The sequence below is a fragment of the Pelecanus crispus genome, chromosome 3 (genome assembly GCF_030463565.1).
Source record: "Pelecanus crispus isolate bPelCri1 chromosome 3, bPelCri1.pri, whole genome shotgun sequence".
Classification (NCBI taxonomy): domain Eukaryota; kingdom Metazoa; phylum Chordata; class Aves; order Pelecaniformes; family Pelecanidae; genus Pelecanus; species Pelecanus crispus.
In genome coordinates, this window is record NC_134645.1 from 20,804,782 (window position 1) to 20,828,224 (window position 23,443).

Here is a 23,443-nt window from a genome sequence, read left to right on the forward strand (position 1 = left end):
TGGAATCATAGAATCATTTAGGTTGGAAAAGACCTTTAAGATCATCCAGTCCAACCATTAACCTAACATTATCTCAATGCCTGGATAGTGTGATACTCAAACATTGTGTTTTCCTCTTCTTTTGCAATGCACAAAGCTGTAATCCGAATTATTTGTAACGCCCAAGGCCTTACATGAAATAAACTATAATTTTCATTTTTGCCAAGTTATACAATTATATTGCGAATGGAAATAATAATGATGCAATATTTTTAAACAGGTTGTTAATAACAGTATGTAAACATCTCATAAGGTATATGAAAATTATCCAAATTTACATTTGTGTTATAATCACTTCTTGTAGGGATAGCTTGCTGCTAGGTGGATATAAAATTTAAAGAAATAGAGGGATCCTTTGTCTCATCTTAGTGGCTTATAATAGCAAGTTTAAAGAATATTTAGATGGCTGGTGCAAAATGCTGTAAGTGTAGGAAATGCATAGCAGTGCTATACAGGCTGGGAGTGTGGAAAATGTTAATGGTGTCTGCAGTGCTGCGTAACAAGAAAGTAGTCTGCTAGCAGGCAGCTCCATAGGAACTCAAAGCAGCTGTAGCTGGAAGATTACACAGGGGATTCTTCCTCTTGAAGTGTGTTCAGCGTGCTGATCCTCCAGGAGGTACCATAGGAATACCCTCTGTGGTAATTAAAAAAAAAAAAAACAAAAAACAAAAAAAAAAACCAAAAACCAACCCTAATCTTCAAATTCAGTCAAGATTTTCTTAATGTAGTTTTGTTTCTAACTGTCCTTATCTTGCAGGGTTCAACACCTTGGGGTGCTCTTGATGCTAATGATGCTGTATATGCATCATTGACTTCTGTATTGTTCAAGTTTGGATGTGAATTGTCCTCCCCAAAGGGGTGACATTTGAACAGCAGCAACATGGGTAGCATTTGAAAGAAAAGAAGCAGCAGAGCTAGGATTGTGAGACTGAACAGAACTGAACAGACTGGATTCCTCTCCTGAATAGGAACTGGGAAGGAATTGCGTTTGGGGAGGAGCAGGATTCATCTCTGTATTGCTTGTGTAGTGTGTCAGAGTTGGTGATAAATGTGCATGGTTTCCTGACAGTTGTCACTGAACATTGTTGCTGAACAGGTCTGGATCGGTACTATAAACATGAAGATACACCTGCATGTATGTAACTGCATCTCCCCATGGCAATAAGAAATTTGAATCCATGGTGGCTACATCACTGAGTGAATCTACACTATCTTGGCAAAAATGACAGGTCCGGTGAGAACAGGTGTTATTTCACACCTAACAACTATTTGTCTGTGGAAAAATGATTTGTTTTGATGTCCAGCCATTCCTTAGTAACTGTGGCAGTGTTGATTCACTGAGAAGGTATGGTTTCTGGTTTTGGAAGGTCATGCTGGAGAGCCATCAAATGTTCTGTTTCAATAACAATAGTAAACCCGCAGCCTTCCAAGCAGGTGAGTGTATCGGTCTATTTAAAGTATTTAAGTACTACCGTAGTATGAGAGTTACACTACTCCAGTTCTAAAGTTAACAGACAGATTTGGTTTTTGTTTCTCTCTTATCATAGAGAATTGCCATTTTTAATTTACTTAGGAGGATGGCAACAACTCTTGAGCTGGGGATGGGGGGAAAGGAAAGTGAAAGAAATTAAGGGGTTTAGGACCAGGGTGAACAGAGAAAGGCTGAGAACAGGGACCAGCTCTGTTTGCAGAGGTGAGATTCTGCCTCTGGGGTCCTGGTGCCTGATTTATAGCCTAGGCTGGACCTGAGTGCAGCAGAGGCTATGAATCCCTGCTCTTCACAGGGGCACTGTCTTGCCTTTTTGAATGGCAGGATCATCCACCTCAGCTAAGCTCACTTCAGAGCAGAAAGGTTGCAGGGCTTGGGATGAGCTCAAAACTCAGTGGCAACTATAAACCAAGATCTTGCCTCAGTGTGCATCAGGATCACTCAGCCCCTCCTAAACCTGGACTTTAGTTTCGAGTATTTGAGCTGCCCCTCTGCAGGCAGGCCCCTTGCCCCAGTGAGGGGCAGGACCGCAGGCTCCTGGGCAGCCCTGGCTGGGAAGGGAGCTGCCACCCGCAGCAGCCTGCGCTGCCAGCCCACTGAGCTGCATTTTGTCTCTCTGGTGGGTAGCGGCTCCTGCGCCAGCAAGGTTCTGTTTTGGAGCGTCTGCAGGATCGCAGCTGCGGTAAAGGCTCCTGCTGAGTTCCTGCAGGCAGTCTGGATTGAGTCCTTCCCCTTCAAAAGCATGCCTGTGAAATATACATATATATTTCTATACACACGCACATACATTTAGGTTAAAAAAAGGGAGTATGCTCTTTTTGACTCTTCCTGAGCTCTTTGTAGGTATCTGTCCTTTAGTTTTCAAATTAAAATTGAAACCTGGGCTTTAGCGTAGTGTCAACATGGTAAGTGAGAAGAGGAGGTATTATTGCCTCATTCATTGCTGTTGTAAGGCCTTTGATCTTGATCCGTAAATGGCTTTTTGATAAACATGTGATAGTTGCTGGCTTCTGAAGATTGTCCTCTCTTTCCGTAGCACTCTCCTCTTTCTGCCTAGGCTGCAGCCTTTTCCAGTGTTTGCTGTTTAGGCAGTTGGCTGCCCTTTAGTCCTCCAAATAATTGTCATTCTCTTTGTGCATAAATAGATAAGACTTTATTTTCCTTTTTCATGTGATGATAGTAAAAGCTCACTCCTTACTTTTCCTTATGGAAACAGCATACTTTGAAATAGGCAGAGCAAAGCAGAGAAACTTCAAAAGAACAGGGGACACTCAGGCTGCTAGCAGTAAACCTGACTTCTATTTGATTGGGTGTTGTCACCTGCTTCAGACCCAATTCATTTGGGCTATGAAGTCCTGTGTATGATTTCTGTAGTTAATGCTTGTTTGTGCAGATACTGCTGATGCTGTGGAATGTGCTTGTAATTATGGCAGTACATGCAGCTTCTACTCCTGAAGCAGCCTTTGGTAGCCGACAGTCTGTTGATAAATATGCAGAACACTTACTTTTCTTGAAATAAGTTTCTATTTAAAAAATATTGGGATGAGTCACAGAATATAACGGTACATACTGAGCAGAAGGAAAGGGACAAATTTGGAAATCCTGTTATTTCACAATTTTTTTAGTGGCAATTAGTGTGGTAAATTCATGTAACCTAGTGTATATGTAGGTCATTTAGCAGCAGACTATTTTAGTTAACTGGCTATTTGTGCTGTTTTGCTCTTTTTGTAAAATTCCATTTCCAGGTGGTGTTTGTTAGCTTATAAGCAGTTTACTGCGTATAGCTCTACTTCTTCAAAACAATATGTGCATTTGTCCAAACTGTAATGATGTAAGTAACTGATAAATCCTTTGGCTCTTCCAAAGAATTTCAGGTGAGGCTTCTTTCTCTCCTCAGCCATGTGTCACTACTTTTTAGGTACACTACTTAGTGACATACAAAGCCTTCATTTTAAAGAACAAACTTTTTGTTGGGTTTGGAGATCTTCAGAAGAACATATTAGGTAGCCAGCGTTTGCCTCTGCCTAGAAGAAAGACCCCAGTTCTCTTTCTGCAGTGATCCCACAGGGTGCAAAATGCTGAGTCATTTCCCAGTTTGGCTTGAAACTGGAGTCAACAACTCTTGAACTGAATATTTAGCAGATCCTTTTTCCTAAGTCCTGGAACTATCTAAAGTATATAGGTGAGAGACTTTACTGTTTGTTATTTTTCTAGGAATAGTGTTTGGTAGGTTTTTGAAATCCTGCCGTTCAAGTTTCCCAGTGAAAATTTGAGGCAAATTGACTTAATGTTTAAATGCTTCATCCACAGTGAATTTACTTCCACACCTCCCCTACCTGCTCCCCCCTAACCCCCCACTTGTAAATGCAGTGTTTTGGATAGCTTAATAAATGATAAAATATTTTAGAGCTTTTTACACAGAAATCAAGAATTTAAACACAGTAATCTTGGTATTGAGAATCATTCATTTCAGATCAGAAGCATTCTTGTCTCTGATTACTTTGGTAGTTCACTAAATTTTGTGAAATATTACATTGCTGAGTATTTTTTTTTTCTTCTTCAAGTAACTTATTCTGTTGTTGAGGAGTGATGAAAATTCTGTAATTTCATTTAAATTTTTTAAGGTCAAGGAAGAAGTTCTCAATGTTTCTGTTAATTTGGGAGAAATATGCCATGAACCAAACTTACAGAACTTGATGTGAACTCTTTTTATTTGCACATATGCTCGGACAGGTAAAATAGTCCTGTCACAGCTACGCATGTAAGACCTGTAAATTGATTATATCATAATTGCATACTGGAAGGTGCTAACACGTTTCGTTTGAGTCTTTTGGTACATATTTCAGCCAGTGAATGCTACAACTAACCCGCTCATTTGACTTGACGTTGTAGCCCTCCATTCTCTATATCCAGACTTGACATTGCACAGCCTTTCGATAGTGTTTCTCCACTGAGGAAAGTAACATACAGGAAACATATGCCATTACTGCAGGAAGTATGAGACTTTGGTGCTCCTTGTGACTCTGAGTATTGCAAGAAGCTGCAAAGCAGAAAATAAAACTTTACTAGGGAACTGAGTCCTTTGTGTGGAAATGACAGTTAAAACATAGACTTGCTCCAATTCAGTATTGCACGCTGTTTAGCCTTTTTGTAGCTCTGATGTCTGCACTTACCCAGCTTGCCTAGTCCATTCTCAACTCATGAATACCATGGCATGGGTTGTGAGGAGAAAGAGCACATGCGACAGACTTCCTACTGAGATTTCTTCTGAAATCCCTGTGGCTTTTCCTACTTTTCCCAGTGAAATTCTGATCACTTTCATAGATGATTTCAGGATTTTTCTGGCTTGATGTAGAACAGTAGAGAAAATAATACCTTAACACAGTGATCTCTTTAGGACATTTAAAAGCTCAAGCAAGGGATTAATGGAATAAACTGATTTGTTGATCTTCAGTAAAATGTTATCATTTCTGCTTGATACAGTTTATCAGTGATGTACAAAAGTTCTCTTGTTATATGAGAAAACATTTAGAAAAGCATTTCTGACCTTTTTTTTTTTCCTTTTTTTTCCTCTCAGACTTCTTTCTTTTTCCCCCCCTAGCATCAATTGTCTTGTTCAGAATGCCTTTTACCACAGGCCACTCTTTGAAACCTTTTGTGGATAAGGCAGTGTTTAGGGGCTTTCCTTGTAAGTTGAAATGCAAATCTCCCGAGGGTTTGGAGGATACAAATATAGCTGGTGGATTGAGTACAATACAGTAGGAAGCATTTTCTAAATTCTTTATCTCATGCTTAGTCTGCATGTATTTAAAACAGTTAGGAATTTTTGGTTCATAGCCATCTCCTCTCTTAACTGCATTTCATGAAGAGAACTTGCAGTGCTTTTGCTTCTTAATTCTGGGCGATTTTTCATTTCCATCAGTTTCCTGTTTTTCTTTTGGCATATTGGATCAGTTCAGACTGCGGGCAAGATTAGACTAATCAAGAAGTCAGATTCAGAGAGCCAAGTGTGAAAGAACCCTACTGTAGTTGGAATGTGGAAAGAGCTTCCTGAAAATGAGATCAGGAAGGTGATGATTAAAGGGAGCAATACAGACATATAGCATTCACTCTTGTCTAAGTGAAGACTTCAAGTCTGTGAGGAGATGCTTAGCTAAAAGTTTCATTTGGTTTGCAGCTTGGTGTAACCAACTTCTATTGCCCCTATGCATAGTTCAGCGGATTTGTAATAAATAGTGGTATGCACTGAATTAATTATCTTTCTGATATAAAATTGGCACTGATTTTTGCACTGATTTCAGAGTACAGCAATAAAAGACAGTTATCTGTTTCTTTTGCATTGGAATAACTTTTTTCCTAAATTTTTTTCTTTTCAATTTCTTTTGATAGACTTTAATTCCTTCATTTATGCTGTTAGTCTTAATCTGCTGCATATTTTTCCACATCTATGGGATTGGTAGTTTTTATACATTGTCTCATTCCTTTTACTGACGGAAGATCTTAACTTAGCAGAACTGGCTGATCAGTATACGGCCTGGTTACTGACACTAATACCTGACTTCTTTTTCCTCCATTAGTAACATTAGTTCCAGAATGTCGTTGTTTTCCTCTAGATGTCACAAACTGCTCCCCTCTCCTATCCAATTACATTAGAAAAGCACTGAAATACAGACAGAATTAATTCCTGGACAATACGAGAAAATAGCCATAAACCAAATATCTCCATTAACTTTTATTTAAAGGTCTCAGTTGTATTGTGGTAAAGCACTGTAATTAATGGTAGGAGTTTTTCAGATTTGGGCACTCATAAATCCGTGTCAGACCTTATTAACAGAATGAAAGCATTTGATTGCACACATTGTGTGTGCATCCTAAGCTAAACTGTTCCTGTAATATGAAAAATTTTAATTTCACAACCTCTACTCTGATATTTGACAACTTCATTTTTCAGGAAAATGTAGTCTGCGGATACTCATCAGTTAGGCAGAGTTCCTGCTAAATTGCATCATGAGCTTATTAACTCCCATCTAATCATGCAGTCATGGGTGATTAATCACTTCTCCTGGTGCCTTGTTTTAATAAAGTCTGTTTTTCTGTGCCACTGACCAGCAAACTGCTGTCTAGTTTTATGTGTGGGGTAGTCTTTGCTGAAGGGAGCAAAATACAGCCCTTCTCCACTGATCCGAAGGGCTACAGGTGAAGGAATCATTCCATGCAAGTGTCTTGCATGTATAATTCTCCTTCTGTGTTTAAAGGATGGGGAAAACGTATGTTTCCTCACAGAGCTAGAAAGGTTTCCCATGCTGCAGGGAAGGAATGGAGGCGTTTTGGAACAGGAATGCAACTGTAGCTGGTGGATTTTTGAATATTCAAATTATCTATCTCCAACTGTGGAACTCTGAATTCAGTAATTACTTTGTATTAGTAAGCAGCAAGATAACATGGAGAGCTGGCAGCTTTATCATTTTCTCAGCATGGGGGGGTGGGGGAAAGTAATTTCATCCCTCATGCAAATGGCAAAATGTAACACTCCCTATTTATTTTAATAAGAGTTCTGTACATTAAGGAGTAAGACATGTTATCAAGGTACTTCCATAAAAAAAAAAAAAAAGAAGATTGACAGTGAAATGCACTCTTGGCAATTTAAGGTCTCTCATTTACACTACAGTAGCTTCGTCAATAATGTATCTGAAAGCCAACAGCAGTTGTTGCAAATATGATGGGCTGAAAACATTTTCAGGTTTGCTAGCCGAACCCACATATGTAGGAAGAATCAGAAACAAACCAGAGCTCTTTTAATTTCCTAGCACTAACCTGAAAGTTTTCTCTTTTGACAAGTCATAGATGCAGTAAGGCAAGAATTATTTTTTTTTAATCAAGCTTTTCAACAAAAAGTCCGAACTATAACTTCTTATTTCTATACTTTGAGTGTTTTCATTGCTCACTGAAATAACAAAATATCGCAGCAGTGATTTTCTTCAGAAATTCTTTGGATAAGTCTTCATGAGATAGTGGTGTGTCATGAAGAGACAGAGCTGTTACGTCCAGCAATGTTAGCTTGTACTTATTGCAAGGTCTGCCCTTTGAAACTTTGAATTTGCATAACCTAAATGCTTCTTACTGCAAAGAAAGAAAGAGAGAGAAAGAAGAGAAAGGAGGAGAAAGAAAGGAGAGAAAGAAGTGGAGCTCAATGCATGCAGTGTGGGCCTTTGTATCATGCAGATCGACTTCTTGGCTACTAGTGGAAAGCTTTATGAAAAGATGAAGTAGTTTAGAGGCTTATTCTACTTAAAATCCTGACTATTCTCAGCTATTTTAGAGATGCAACACCATGAACAGGAAATACAACAGGGGAAAAAAAAAAGTGGAAAACTTTTGCAGGTGAAACAAATACTGTCATTTTCTCCTCAGTGCACTGTATTTAGCATCAGAAGTGATTGTTAGCAGGCCATTTCAAGTAAGGCACAAAAAGAATAAGACTTGGCTTTGATCAACTGCACTTTGATCAAATATAAGTACTGGAAAAATCGAGAAGTGCAGGCACAGTATTTTTGCATTCTGCTTATCCTCAGGGAGAGGCAAGAACAGGAATAAAATCATTATCTATTTCAAATCACAGAATCGTGACAAGCAAATATTTCTAGCCTGGCACATGGACTCTTCTTTTGAGTGTGCTGTATTTGGAATGAGGATGTATGGCATAAAAGCAAACATTTTTATCATCCCAGACAAGTTTCCTGTTTTGGAGGTAGATGGCAGGGCTTTTTCCAGCCTTACCATGACCATTGGATCTCTAATGTGCTCAAAATTTTCTTTCCAGGATGATGGTCAGTAAAAACTGAGTTTGGGGGAAAGAGAAATTAATTCTTCTCAGTTAAGTTTTCTGATCTAGGTTGCATACAGAGAAGGAGGTAAACCAAATAGACATGGAAGCACAGCTCCTGAAGCATCTTGAAGACAAAAGTCTGCAATGGAAGACAACCCTGGGCTGGAAGAGAAGACATACCATCAATTAACTTGTTGAATATTAAATTCAGGAAATGAAGGTGTCTATGAAGATAATCAAGTGTTGTAACAGAGACAAAAATACAATTCAATTTGGAATCTCTCTAGTTCAGTTCTAGTTATTCTCATCTTGCTTATCTCTATTAGAGAGTTTTAGACAGAGGTTTTGCTGTATGTTCTCAGTTTCCTCAACAGAGAAATGGAAAAAAAAAATCTTATTTTTTGAATAAGATCTTCCTGCTTCAGTTCAGAAAAATGAGTTTAAGCATAGAGAAAGATAAAACCTCCCGTTATCCATAGTGAGCTGGAATGCACTGCTTCATTGAGATTTCACGTCAGTCCCATCTGTGGATCATGGCAGTATATCTGTTGCAGTTTTCAGAAATAGTTGTAGAGACTGTCATTAGCCATAGTCAGCTAAGATTCTCCTGTACTGTGTGGAATAAAGTTCCTTAGTGTTTTTGTATGCTGCTCTGTATAGCTTACTTTCCAGCTTTGTGCACTGGTAATTAACGTTGCTGTATTAGTGGATGTTCAGTACATGTTCTGTGAGCTTGCTTTCTGTCAAGATTTAAAAAGTGAGTTTGTGAATGACTCCTCATAATGGGGAACAGGTCCCTCTATTTCTTTTCATCTAGTTCATGACTCCTTATGACAAGAGAAAATAGGGGTTACAGAACTACATTCCTGCTATTTTAACTGGCTTTTATGTCTGGTTAATGTAGTGCTGGACATCTGCAGTGCTCAGAAAAAAATGTTGGGAAACCAGCCCTCCAGTTTGGATTAAATGTATGTAAAATGAAAGCTTGGCTGAAAAGATTGGAGCTCTTGCGTGCCTCTGAAAAGAAGTCAGCAAATGCAGATCACTCTGAAGTTTCTGCATTAGCATCTCAGTAAATGGTTAAATCATGGCTGCATGTTCTTTGTGGAGGACTTCTTACTGCAGTTATATGAAATTCTAATGGAAGTTTTAAGGGTCTGTAGTATAGTGTTCTCATCTAGTTCAAGAACAGAAATTATTTTGTAATTCTAAATGCCGTCTTTGGTCTTTTGCTTGATTCTTAGAATACAATTTTGCATCCTTGTTTTTTCTCCTTATCGCACTACCCGTATTCTTTAGACATAGGATGTATGGGTGCCATACCATTTTAGTATCCATAAAGCACTACTCTCGAGTTTGAAGTGTCATATTTTCTACTCATTAAATTAGCTATGTTGATGGGTACCTGCTAGCAGTAGGCAGTGAAATAATTCTTTCAAGTTGAAGTTAGTAGCTTTCTGTAAAATGATTAATTATTGTTGTATAAGTAGCCCACAATCACTAAGTAAATTCTAGAGACATTGTATCCTTCACCCTTTTGGTACCTCTGGTGTTCTCATGGCAAGATAATAATTTCCCATATTCAGAACTGTCAGATGGCAATGAACACACTAAATTTTGATATCTAATGTTAGCCAGTATATGTTCTGTTCTTCTGGAAAAGTCTTCTGAGTACCCAGATGTATGTGGAAGGAGTATTTCTAAGTAGCATACTGCATCTGAGGTATGTATGTTTTAAGATTGATTCTGCTCCCTCTCCTAGAGGAAATACTGTAAAGGTATAGTCTTTGGATAAAGAAAAAGAGAAAAATTAGTATATACCTACCTACCTGTTTTCTTTTTCCAAACGGTATGACTTAGTGATCAGGAGAGGAGATGAGCCAGAAGAGGAATAGTTACTGAATTCCATGGATTTGGATTTATTGTGAAAAGGAAAAATTTACTGTGCTTTATAAAATAAATGATTTTACTGTTCCTTCAGACCATGATTAACGTCATGTATGACTGCAATAGTTTACAGTGTAAGATACCACAGTGAGAAGGAACTTACAGAAGTGACTGTCAATCCCTGCCTGCCATCCCCGCAACCCTTCCTGAAGGTTAAACCTTCCTAGACCAGTTGGAAGATCTATACCTCCTAACAGGTCAACAGCTCAGCAAAACCTAAGTGGAATAATTTATGGTAAGAACAGGTAATTCCAAGTCCAGGGAGCTCCAAAGAGGGAGGTGACAAGATGTGGTCTGGTAGAAGGGAAGGTTAGACTTTTTTTGGTTGGTTGGTTTGTGGGATTTTTTTGTTTGTTTGGTTTTTTTTTTTTTGTGTGGGTGGTGTCTCCCCCCTGGATGAATGACTAATGTGTACATAGCAAAAGGAGCTTTGAATCTTAGTGTTTCCTGAATTTGGATACATACTTGGAAATGTATGGGAAAAGGGGTTCCTGTGGATTCCAGTCTGTGAAGTCAGACAAAAGATGGAGTTAGTGTGAAGCAGAATCTGTGTTTATGTGTGCTGTGAAGCATCTGCTTGCTTGTTATCTGAATCATAACTTAGATCTTACATACAAGCCCTAGGCTGAGATATCCATTGTTTCCATTCATTTCTGGTTGTGAGCTTTACATCTATTTTGTCTACATTAGGACAATTACTCTTAGATATGAGTAATCTTATTTGCTTTTAAGATTACCTAATGTTCATTACTAGGAATTTCCAGGCAAGTAAATATATTATTAGGTCGTGCTTATGTCTTTTTTCGCCCCAAATGGGATACCAGATGTCTTGAAGGTTTACAAGTGCTCCAGAAGAGGTTCCATAGGACATAAGCTAACAAAGTTTTATCTCCATATGTTGCACAGACAAGTTTTAGAACTTGGGTCTGTAAGAAAGAAATGTCTTGAAGGTTACAAGTGCTCCAGAAGAGGTTCCATAGGATATAAGCTAACAAAATTTTATCTCCATATGTTGCACAGACAAGTTTTAGAACTTGGGTCTGTAAGAAAGAAATGTCATCTTGTAGCTTCAGTATCTGGAAAAGCTCTCCCAAAGATGGCTAGAGAAACGGGAGCACACCGGATCTGGGAGGGCTCTGAAGAGGCACACAAGCAGAAGACCTGTAGAATATGGCTGTAATTAAAAATGCAAGATTTTATTGTGGTGTGCACTGTACCATGCTTTCAGAAGTAGATCTCTTTGGATGCATTCATAGTCTTTCCTGTATGACTATCATGTAGGTGTCGAAGTGTAGGGTTCGACAAGTGTACATGCACAGTTCAAGTGGTTGTCCTGAGAGACTACTGAGTAAAGGTGCCTTTGGCATATGCCAAAGCCTGTTGACAATTCTATTTAAAGATGGGTATACCAATGCAGATTTAGTGTATGCAGGTATAAATACTTGGCAAATACTGCACTTGACTCTTGAAGCTAGCTAGTGTCCATTAAAATAAATTAAATGGACAATTCAGCAATTATAAGGCAATTGATTGTACAACTGATAACGTACGTTGAGCTTTGAGTGGATTAATTCTGATACCAGTTGTGGCTGCCCTGTTCACTTAAATTTTGGCACAGCAAGGACTTTTCAAAGCAAGGCAATAAAGTGTGAATCAATTCACTTCTTTCTAGCATTGTCACACAGTCAAATTGCTTGTAATGCTATGTTCTCAGTGCATATACAATTTTAACAAAACAAAAGATGTATCAAAAGTGAGGTAATAGATTCACATACAAGTCTTTTATTTAACTTGGCTATTCCTTACTCCTTTTTTAAAGACATTGTAGTTGTATTGTTTGCATTTAGATTTAAATCATTGCTTGCTTTCCTAACTTGTCAACATCTTACTATATCTTTTCTTATATTGCATCTCTTTTAGAACACTTGGTGTTTTTAGGGGGGATTTCTGCAGCTGTGGTTGATAACAAAAGTCACAGTAAAGATTGTAAAAAAAAAAAAAAAATAAAAGAGGCAAATCAGATAATTTCTATTCTAAATCTGAATGCAGTCCAAATCTCAGAAGAGGTGTAGGAATTGTCAAATTAACAAATGCTTCTAAGTTTATTATATTGACAGGTCAGATGGTGTTTTCTAACTTTTGTGTGCTAGCAGGAATGAACAATATTGAAAATATGAAACTCCATTTTAATTGAAATACATATTAAAAAAAGTGAGAAAATTTACTTTGGATAAAAATATTTTAATAGACGAGAACTAAATACATTGCCTTCTGTTACAGTAGTTTCACAAGTTAGCTGGAATCCAAATACTAATGGTTTTGAAAATCATTCATGGTTTGCACTAAGCTGTCTTAAAATATTGCTAAACTTTTATGTGGCATCTGCTAACAAATTGTCAATGTGTACCTGCAATAAAACCACAGAAGGCTTGATATACTGCTGTGTTTTCTTGCTAAGTCCAGAGACAAGTCTACTTCAGATATACTGCTGTTGGTGCCAACTAAGTTTTTAATAAGTAGTGCCATGCTAACCTTTCTACTAGCTTAAATGTATTCTAATAGATATTCCCAGTCCTTTCTGAGACTGTAAAATGGTCCAAAGACTTTTTAGAGAGAGTAATTTAAAATCTGTTTCCTTAATGAACCTTGAAACAGTTTTGTTAATACAGGACCTTAAGCTTTCAGAGTGATTTTCTCCTTCCCCATAGGAAAAATGAGTGGCATTTTGGTGTGCTGTTCTCTGTTCTTATGCAAGATAGTCTCTTATGCTGCAGGTTGTAGGGTCAGGGTTTGACAGGTACCCCCTAATTTTACCTTTCATACTTATGGCATTCATTAAAATGGCAAACCTTGAAAAGCAGCCACTAAACCCGTTCAAGTGAATAATGTTCACTTATGACAGAGCTCTACTCAAGAGAAAATGGAGATACGGGAAACTGTGTTCTGTATTTTTGACTGGTCGGTACTGAATACAATGTGGAATTAATTCAGCATCAGTCTTCATTTGCTGCCTATGATCTGATATTTAGATGGACATTTTGGGCTTCCAGAATTTGAAGTACTTCCCATAAAATAAAGACAAAAAGTGAGGTATTGGTATTTTAAAAAGGAGGTGCCGGGAGAATAGCTTCCACTCATACATTTTCTTTCATACTAGACACATTTCCGAAAATGTGAAATGTTAACTTCAAAATAAGACTTTGATATGCTGTGTTTAAGGAAAGAGATTTACTGATTTCTTGCTTTTTCTTTCTACAGCTAGTTGATGTGGAAAAATGGGTATGTGATTCTGTCTTTTATTCACTTGATCCCAAATGTTTCATGTTGCCACTGAGTCTAACCTGTCTGTTTTGATACCCTCTGTGTTCATGACCCTTCAACTCGCATGGCTCAAAAAAAGACGCAAATACATGGTCATGTAGGTTTACTGGTCATTCCTGAATTGTCATACCAAATTTCATGCTACCACAATGAATTTTCTCTCTTTTAATTTGATCGTAGAATTGTGTAACATAAATGTATGATTATTGCCTGTCAGTTTTGAGCCTTGCTGTCTAATGTTATAACTCCATTCTGTAACCCACCCTGTCTTTTCCAGTATAGAGACTGTAATCCTAAACTGCATGACAGTAAGATAATTAGTACTGATAAATAATGTGTGATGCTGTATCTAGCTGCAAATCATATATATACGAAATATTTAATGATGAAGAACAGCTGCTACAGAATAGAAAAAATAATTCATAGATCTTAGCAAATTAAGTCGAAGCACAGTTCTCTGCTGAATGTATTGTTAAGGCCTTTCCTAATGTGTCTCTGTATACCATGCATATTTGTTTGAGCATCTGATGTAACTCCCCTACATGGGACATATTTATGTATGTTTTTCTCCAATGTAATCTCTAACATCTGCATATGTATGAGTTAGTGGTCACAAAAGTGTGTGTAGAATTGTTTGTTCACATTTAAAATGTTAGAAGCCTCTCTGAAAGCTTGGACTATAATAGGCCTCCTTGATTTCTTAATACTTAATTCGAGCTGCACATGACCAGAAACAACCTCAGACATCCTTTGGTATAGGACCAGTACCATAGCTGGAGCACTGGTCTCACTTTATTTCAGCCAGACCTTACAGAATTTTAGTCGGTGATTATTACATGATACTTACATGTTATAGTAAGTAGTGACTCAAGTTACAGCTTGCTTGAGAGTCCTGTAGGTAAGTACATTGTTTAAATGATGGCTTAGGCTTTTCAACACCCTTTCTCCTCATGTATTTCCAACTATCTATGTCATGTGACATATATATGTAGATGTTTATAATATTTATTAAACAGTAACTGTAGTTAAGTATTAATTTTAGCTAATTGTATCAGTATGATGGCATTATCCGTATTCTGTGAATCTGGTATTTGTGACAACCAGCAAATTTTCATATGGATTTATTTGGAATGTTTTTAAGCCATAACGATGGTCAGTTTATCTTCTCATTTTGTCCACCTTTTTAATTACAAGTGAGAGGGCTTGGTTCTAAATCTTTAGATTTTGTTTTTATTCCTATGAAGAATTTTGCTGTAAAGAGAAAAACAGCAATAACAAGGAAGTTCATTAGTATATGGGCACCTGGCCTCATACTTCGTGATGCATGAAAAATTGTAAGCCAGGAGTTTATTGGTTACACTCTGACATGGCTTGTTTTTGACTGAAGTATTCAAAGAATGTGTTCTTGGAAAATACAGTATTACCTGCATAAATACAAGTCAGATCTGGTGGCTGGGGTTTTTTTTGTTGTTGTTGTTTTGTTTTCTTTTGGTTTTTTGGGTTGTTTTTTTTTTTTTTTTTAATTCAGAGTTTAGTAACATCAAAATCTTATGCTTTGGAAAGACTGCTTCACAGAAATGTATCCTTAAACCATTTTAAAAAGAAATTGTTCCCATGACAGCAGAGCTAAATGTTTTGTTCCGAGTTACACTGGCTAAAGACTTCCTAACAGACCAATTCTGTAATCCAGACAACCTCCTATTTGACAGTGATGGAGTGGGTGCTGGCTTTACTTCAAATATGAAATTATTCTATCTCAGATGAGCCCCAGTTTGCCCTGTAAAGCAGCTTTTAACCCCCTCTATAATTCCAGAGCGTTACCAGAGGTCTTATGGTGGACTGCAGATGTACATACTGAATTAATGCAGCAGAAGGCTGGCTGTTGCACAGCTGCATTGTCACTGAGGCTAGACACCTCAGTCTAATACGTATACTTCTCCATAAGCCATTTTCCAGTTTAGAACACCCTAGATTAGTGCAAGTGTGTTCAGTCATGTCTATGTGTCTGTGGACACCTTGAAGCCCAAGCCCAGAGCCTAAGTTAGACAAGCTTCATGTCAAATTAATGACCAAATTAGTAACTGAACCTTGCTGCAAGCAGTTTCATGCCATTCAGAGGATAAGCTAAAGTCATCCACTTCTGAGCTGTTCTAGCCTATAAAGTGTGCTAATGAAAATTTTGAAAGGAATTACTCCAGTTCTGCTGTGCTTCTCCTGTTGGATAACTATAATTCTTCTAGTAATTTTGTTCCAAAATCTTTATTCTACTGAAGCTAGGTAAGAATTAAATGGGCTTAAGATATTCCTTGAATCTTTGGCTTTTTCCTTTTGTCCCTTAGCAGGTGTGACTGTGAGGGCTTGTAGGTCTGCTTCAGTATGGAATCAAAGATTAGTTTAAGATATCTTGCTAAATGTAAAAACTAATGGAAGTAAGGCTTACCTTTTCCATTCCAGTCCCTATTTCATATTTGAAAAAGGCTTTTCTGCTTTTAATAAAACTACCAAGGGGGGAAAAACCCAACATTTGATCAGAGGAATTTACTAAATTTCAACTGAAAGTTAGAAGACACTGAATATATCTTATTTACAGAGAAAATAAAGGTAATGAACCAAACTGAGATTGAATTATACATAGTGAAAAGAATTCCTTTCAGCCTGCCTGCCATTTTTTCCTCTTTTAATATATTTATGAAATGAGGAAAATAATTTTAAAGTGTCTGTTTCTGTGAATTAGGAACTATTGGTGTTTGCAAATTCAAGATTTCAAGGTGGCTGCTGTATACTGTAAGGGTTTGATTTTTAAAGGAATTTTGTTCTCATAAAAGCACCTGAATGTCTGTCTTGACTTTCAAAACAAATGCTTAGCACTGTAACAGAATTCACTGTAAGGAGTGGGAATTTTCTAGGGCACCTATGGGTTCCAAAACCTAGCCTTTTTTTTGCCTACATACGGTTGGTGAATGATTTTGAAAATTTGACATTAAAAGCCATCAAGAATGATTGTTTTCAAGACAGTTTACTCTGAAGAGCTTTTTACCTGAAAGGAAACCAAGTGTATTTGTTCTTAAATTTAGAGTGCAAGGGACAAGGATTTTCATCCTTACACTGTGGCTAATGGCAAAGCTCTGCTAACTATAACATTGTAGGATTGTCTGCAGCTTTTAAATAGACAGAAGAACCTCTTCTGCTGAAGATGATGGTAAATCTTTTTCTCTTCCCCTCAAATAGTTATCATGTTACCTCAGTTTCATGCCACTAGTAAAACAAATTTTCAGTTTCTTTGGAGAAAAGAAACTTTGCAGAGTAAGGAAAGGCACTTTTCAAAAGAATTGCTTTCATTACAGAATCTTTTGAGTTGAGAAGAAGTGAGTAATTTACGGCTTTGAGGGTCGTGTGGACTGGATAAATATAACAAGAACTTCTAAGTGATTTTGACTAGAGAAAGCAAGCCAGGGTTGCTGTGGAGTTTGGAGTGAGCTGCAAAACAAAGCTTCATTGGAGACAAATTGTTTCAGTACTATGTGTTCAGTACCATTAAAGTAATTGCACATCCATGCTTTATAATCAGTGTGATTTTCAAACATTAAATGAATTATCTAAGAACTTGACTTTTTTTTTTGAGGATTTCTTGTTCACACTAAGTTTGTTTACTTAAATATAGATTTCATTGTCAGATTACTGTGGTGGGAAAATATGCTAATTGTGCACAAATATTTGGTCCTCCAGCTTAAAGAATTTGCATTCAAATTTTAGGTATAACATAGACTACAGAGGTGACTCAATGTAGGGAGTAGTATCAGCAGTCTTAACATAGGATCACTCAGTTATTCTCATACAGATCTTGAGGGAAAATGGGAGCAGATAACACCGTGTGGTGTTAAAATGAACAGGCATATCGAAATGGAGTGACTGTGGAAATACTGCTTAAAATGCTACACCTATAATTTCCATCACAGCTGCAATTCCATCCTTAGTGTACTGTATATTGTAGCGGATGCTAACTGCAGCCCAAGTCTAATTCACATCATCAAGACAAAGTAATACAAACATTTTCTAAGTACACTTTTTCTTTCCAGAAGAAATGTGTGTGGAAATCTGACTGAAACTTATTTGAATAGAATAGTAGCATTTCTAAGTGTATATGAGGATTCCTTTGGTATTTCTCCTTCAGTCCATATTATAGATCTGAGAATTTCAAGCTGTGTTCCGTGTATCAATAGTAATTACTGCGAATTGCAGCAAACTGTTTACTCTCAGTTTACTTGTTTTCAATATTTCTTGATTTGGTTCGGTTAGTGTGAAGATCTGATATTTCTATGTAAGCAAATACAATACTGCAAGAATAGTATGAAAGATATAGTCAGGAGATAATCTCTAATTTAAAAGGATTTTAAGACTAATCTTGGCAATTTTGCTATCAAAAATTCCAAATAAAATAGCATTACTCTTTTGCTCTTTTCATCTAGCCAGAGAGCCCAAGAATTAAGGTGAGATTATGACAAATTAGAAGGTCTTTGAATAATCACAGTGATACGCTACCCAAAAGCTGTCCAAGGAGCCAAATAATAAATAGCCCCAAACAGCTGTAAATGTTTTCATTAACAACACATTCTTAGTGTCCTCAGATAAAGCTTCAAAGGTTTTAAATTATATTTATTTATTTAATTAATTTTGAGAGAGAGAACACAGTTAGGATGGATGGATAGAATGATGGGTGTTATGCCTCAAATCTAGTAATTGGAGATCCTACCAAAAAATGTTTGGGTGGTTTGTTTTTTTTTTTTTTAAAGTCATGTTCCAAGCCATACAGGTAATCTAGCTGCTGAGTTTAGTTCCTCAACAATGATGATATTCATGTCCTACTAAGCACTCACATAGGCATTTGTCCCCAAAAGATCAGATAGCATATGCAGCTGAAGACTTAAGTCAGTGGAATATGATTATGCAGTTGTTGGTTACATTCAGTTACCAGTCCTACCTCTCAGGATAACTTTTGAGAAAATTGGATGTTAGAGAAACAGGTGCATGTACAACTCACAGCACATTCTGATTTCTTGAACAAGTGAATTCTATAGGTGAAATGATTTTGAAACATTTAGTCATTAAATTTGCATTGATTTCAGTAGCACAGGATTTAAGAGACACACTTATTTGTAGTCCAGAAGTATGTCAGAATTCCAATTATTACCTTGCTTCTGGTTTCTGAATGCTCAGTAGAGAACCTCCAGTGGATTCTTGAATTTCAGTGTCTGATACAATATAGGTGTTCTGTACTTAGTTCATAACTGGTCAGATCTTCAGATATTGAAAGCGCTTTGGGCATTTAATCTTTAGACAGTGTAGGGTTAGCGAGATATTTAGACTCCTACTTGTAGTCAAGGCAAAGAATCAAACACTTCTAGTGCATAGCTGGTCCCATCCTACAGGAAATGTCAGCTTAATAAATCAGATGAATTGCATTGTAGAAATGACTGTCTCTTTCTTGACTGTAAAGTAAGTCTACACAACTAGCAGAAATCTACATAGTGCAGATAAATCTCATCCTTAATAACTCTTAAGACTGAGCTTGTTTTTAATGGTGTTTCATACTGGATATCGCATACATCTATATGGTTTGTTAGAGTGTGTAGAATGCCACATTTCAAATGTAAATGTGACCAAGCTCTACTACCATCAGTGCAGCTCCACTGATGGAGTAGGAGCTTTGTGTATAACTAAAATAACGTCATCACAATTTGATCTCTTCTTTTACTTTTAGCTGAGTTAATGTTGAAATGTACAACAATTATTTGTTGTACTTAGTGACTGTATTGGTCTGTCCTTTTATCACTTCAAAAATTTGGTGTTCGTGTTTGGTAAATGATACCTTTCAAGAGCAGTGGATGTTAGAATGACATTAAGAACAGACCTATAGCTTGAAATTTCTGTCTATTGAATTTTCAAATATACGTTCTAAATTGCCAATGTTAGTCCAGAGACTCATATGCGCTGTCATTCTGAGGCACAGAGAGTAAGTGTGAAGGAGCAGAAAGTTCTTCCCTCTGCAGGGGATGAGGGAGATGATGATGCCTACCTGAAGTGCATAATTTTTGCTGTTTTGCTTCAGGGTTTTTTGTTTGTTCATTTTGTTTTCCAAGCTGAAAGGGAATGGTTTTCAAAGTAAGTGTTCTCCTTTAGCTAAGAAGAGATTTGGTCTAAAAACCTTGGAGAACGTACGTGCAGAAGGGTGTGGACAGGAGTAACTGGAACCCTCTGCACCATCCATTTGCTGGTAGCTGGGCAGCTGAGGCCGTCACAGTTCATGGCAGTTTCACAGGGCCATTCTCTTCACCGTGGACATAATGTGCATTTAAGTGTTTGCCATGAAGACAAAGCTTTTTTACAACAATTAAGTTTCAGAGTATTGCTTCCCCTGGTGGTTTGTGTTCAGACTTCCCTCACCCACTGTTGTCTTTCAGGTTTTCTAGCTTGAGGGGGACTGTTCATGGCACTTTCTGTCTCTAAGAATGACATGTAAATCATCTTCAAAATTATTAAGGAACCAGAGTAATTCTAAAGAACACAATATGGCAAATGCAACCAGATGACAATTGTTTCTCTCTCATTTGTTAGAGTTCATTTAATATGTCAACTGAAGAGAATGAATTGTTAAATATGGTCTTCCAACAAATCCAGCACAAGAAGCTGCCGTATCATTTTAGTAATAAAGTGGAGAGATAAGCTATTCACTTTAATTTGAAGATAGTTAAGAGATTACAATCAAGCAGTTAAAAGAAATTATCAAAAAGAGAACCAGAAGGTTTCACAAAAGGACTGTTGTTTAATGTACTTGTACTATGGAAAAAGCAGTGGGGTTGCGTAGTTCTCGGAATAAAATTTCATAGATGAATGACAGCTGGAAGAGACTGAGGTCTTTGGTGGATCTAATCTCCTGGATAAACTGACAGCATGATGGCAAATGAAATTCAATGTTGACAAATATTGGAAAGGTTATATTAGAATTAATCATTAACTGGTTTCTGTATTAATGAATTTATACACATACCCCACTATAGACTTCTGATTAGTTTCTGGAGCCACCCAGTAAAAGCAAACAAAATATTGGGGTGACAAGAAGTGAGATGAATAATAATGCCAAAATAATCATACTGTATTTTAAATCCACCATGGGGATGGTGGACAGGGTGCATGATCTTTAGTTTTGGTCAACTTGTTTCCAAATGTCTAACTACCAAATAGACCTAGAAGACTTTTAAGGATAGAAGTCTGTGACCATTTTGAAATCATTAGATATACTTTGGGTTTTTTTAGCTAGAACATCTTGTACGTCTTTGAGAACAGATACTTCTGTTTTAAAAGCATGTATGAAGTGAAAGCACCCAGTCTGGCTTGGAAGATCTCCAGTTAGACTCTCTTTTCATGTGGGACAGAGATTTGCTGCCAAACTTCAGTCCTCAGCTTCAAACTTTGTGATATCAAAACATGAACTGATGAGGTCAGAAGAGGAAGAGGTGGCCATAGAACTCTCGCAAAGAAAACCAAATCACTGCATGTAACATAACATATCACTTTCCTTTTATTCTTGAGCACCTCCATGAAAATTAACCTAAAACTTTCCATAATCTTCTGACGTCAGTCATATAGCACTGAATTTTTCTTTAACCATGGCATGAAATATTAGTAAAGTTTTAATTTTCTTAATTTATCGTGCATTTACATATCATATGTTACTACAGTAGTGGTGTTGCTCTCCAGCACTGCGGACTTTACAACTCGTATTGTACTTAGCTAGAAACTATCTGCAGAGCAAGTTGTTTAAGATGATCAGGCATGGTACCTATTTTACCTGTACTGTGTTTTATCTTTAAGCAATAAGTATTTAATGTGCTATATTATTTAAAGTAAAAAAAATCTGAGAAAACTATTCCATAAAAAAATGATGAAGCCTTGTTCTGAGCAGCTGTTTTGCTTTCTAGCATGAGCTATAATTATGCTAATTGCAATGATAAATGTTCCTTTTAAATGTGGTTTGTAGTTCTGTGTATCCCACTCACTATTTCAGGGAAAACAAATCCCATTTTTAAGCACCTGAAAGCAAATATTCATTTCACATTTTCTCTTTTTTTCTCCTTCTCATGGCTCTACAGAAATTTATGATGAAGGTAAGCAAGTTAAACATTTAGTATTATACTTTCTGTGAATTCCTACAATTTAATTTAATTCATTCTTTTTCTTTATTTTTAACATCAGCATCAAACCTGCCTTCACTGAAATAGCACATACTGAATTTTGTAAAACTTTGGTTTTAGAAACCACACTGACTTTAGTTTGGATTGGTGTTACGGTTTATTTAGATCATGAAGGACCAAAAGCAGGCACCTTTGTGGAAAGAGGACTCTGGGCTGGCTTCTCTAATTCTCAGGTCATCCTTACCCTTTCAGTGAGAATGCAACACTATCTGGTAAATAAGAAATCTTGAGACAATGAAGAAGTAATAGAAGTCCTAGTAAAACATTTGGACATTTTGGAAAGCGGGGCCAGCACACTTTCCCTGTCACAAGAATGCTGTTGTGATGGTGTGGTGTCTCGGTGGGGTGAGTGGGGAGCCCTTAGGCTGGAGGTCACTGGCCCTTCACAGCCTCAGGTCAGTAAGCATGTGCAGGAGCTCTGCTTCTCAGTGCTTTCCCCCTCCTCTCCCCCCCCCCCCCACCCCCCCCCCCTTTTTTTTTTTTTTTTTTTTTATTTATTAAGACTATGACAAGGCACTTCGTGAACCTCCAAACATTTTGAATAACTGACATTTGACTAATTGGCTGTGATTTTAGCCAAGATGTGTTGCTTATCCATTTTCTACTTTTTATTTTAATTATCAATGTCTACTCCTAAAATGATTTGTTTACTTATTTTCATCCCCTAAGAGTTTACTGTTCTATGGTATGGTCTTGCCTCATTGTCACTCTCCAAAAGGGAGGCATTCTCAGCTAGATAAGCAGTATTATTTTAAGGGCTGGATTTAATGATGTCAGAGGAATTTTCTTAGCATGAGTCCTCTGCTGATCCATCTTTTCTTCCCACTTGGCTGTCTGTCTTATTCTTTATCTGTGAGTTTGTTTCTCAAGTGATAATGATTCACATTCCTTGTATCATACAGCAACAGAAAAAGCTTAGGCACAATCCTTAATCTGTGAAAAATGCCTCCCTCCTCCACTTACTTAGCTCTAAAATAACCAGTAAGATTTTTATTAATTCCTTCTATCTCCTATGCAGTGAAGGAGGAGTACAGGGGAAGAGAAATCTTCACTAGGCTAAGGGAGAAATCGATAAATTTTATCCTCTTGGGCAATTTTGTTCCAAACAGCTGAAAGTGCTTGAAAGTATGAGTTTGTAATGGATGTATTGCCTCAGCCATAAATATAAATGTTTGGTTTACATAGAATGCTGGAAACAGGTGATCAATATTATTTATTTTTGATTTATTTTCACTGCTGTATCTGCTTTTCATTGATGTGAAGTTTCCCATTGCTGGGAAAGTGATAACATACATGTCGTGTTGGAAATATTTATCATGAGGTTTATTTGAAGTGTTTCGAATTATGTGGCTGTTTATTCTGCCTTCCAACAGGTCAATATTAGCAAAATTGGGATCATTTAGCATGGTGCTGGCACAAATGTTTATCATCATTACCAATGATTCCAATCTTTTTCATATAGATAGTAAAATATTTCCACGTTCTTAACTGAATAAAACATGCTCATGATTTTTATTGGCCAGTTGATTTATTCAGGTTCAGATTTTTATGTGATGTTTATATAAAGCATAA

At 37.1% G+C, this 23,443-nt stretch overlaps 1 protein-coding gene across 1 annotated transcript in view; it reads left to right on the forward strand.

Moving 5' to 3' along the window:
* Positions 1 to 23,443, forward strand: part of RYR2 (ryanodine receptor 2) — a 456,789-nt gene that overhangs the window by 154,284 nt on the left and 279,062 nt on the right. Inside the window, exons 4-5 of the mRNA XM_075706907.1 lie at positions 13,560 to 13,580; positions 21,770 to 21,784. Coding sequence (XP_075563022.1) covers positions 13,560 to 13,580; positions 21,770 to 21,784 — 36 coding nt within the window. The remainder of the gene's footprint in view (positions 1 to 13,559; positions 13,581 to 21,769; positions 21,785 to 23,443) is intronic.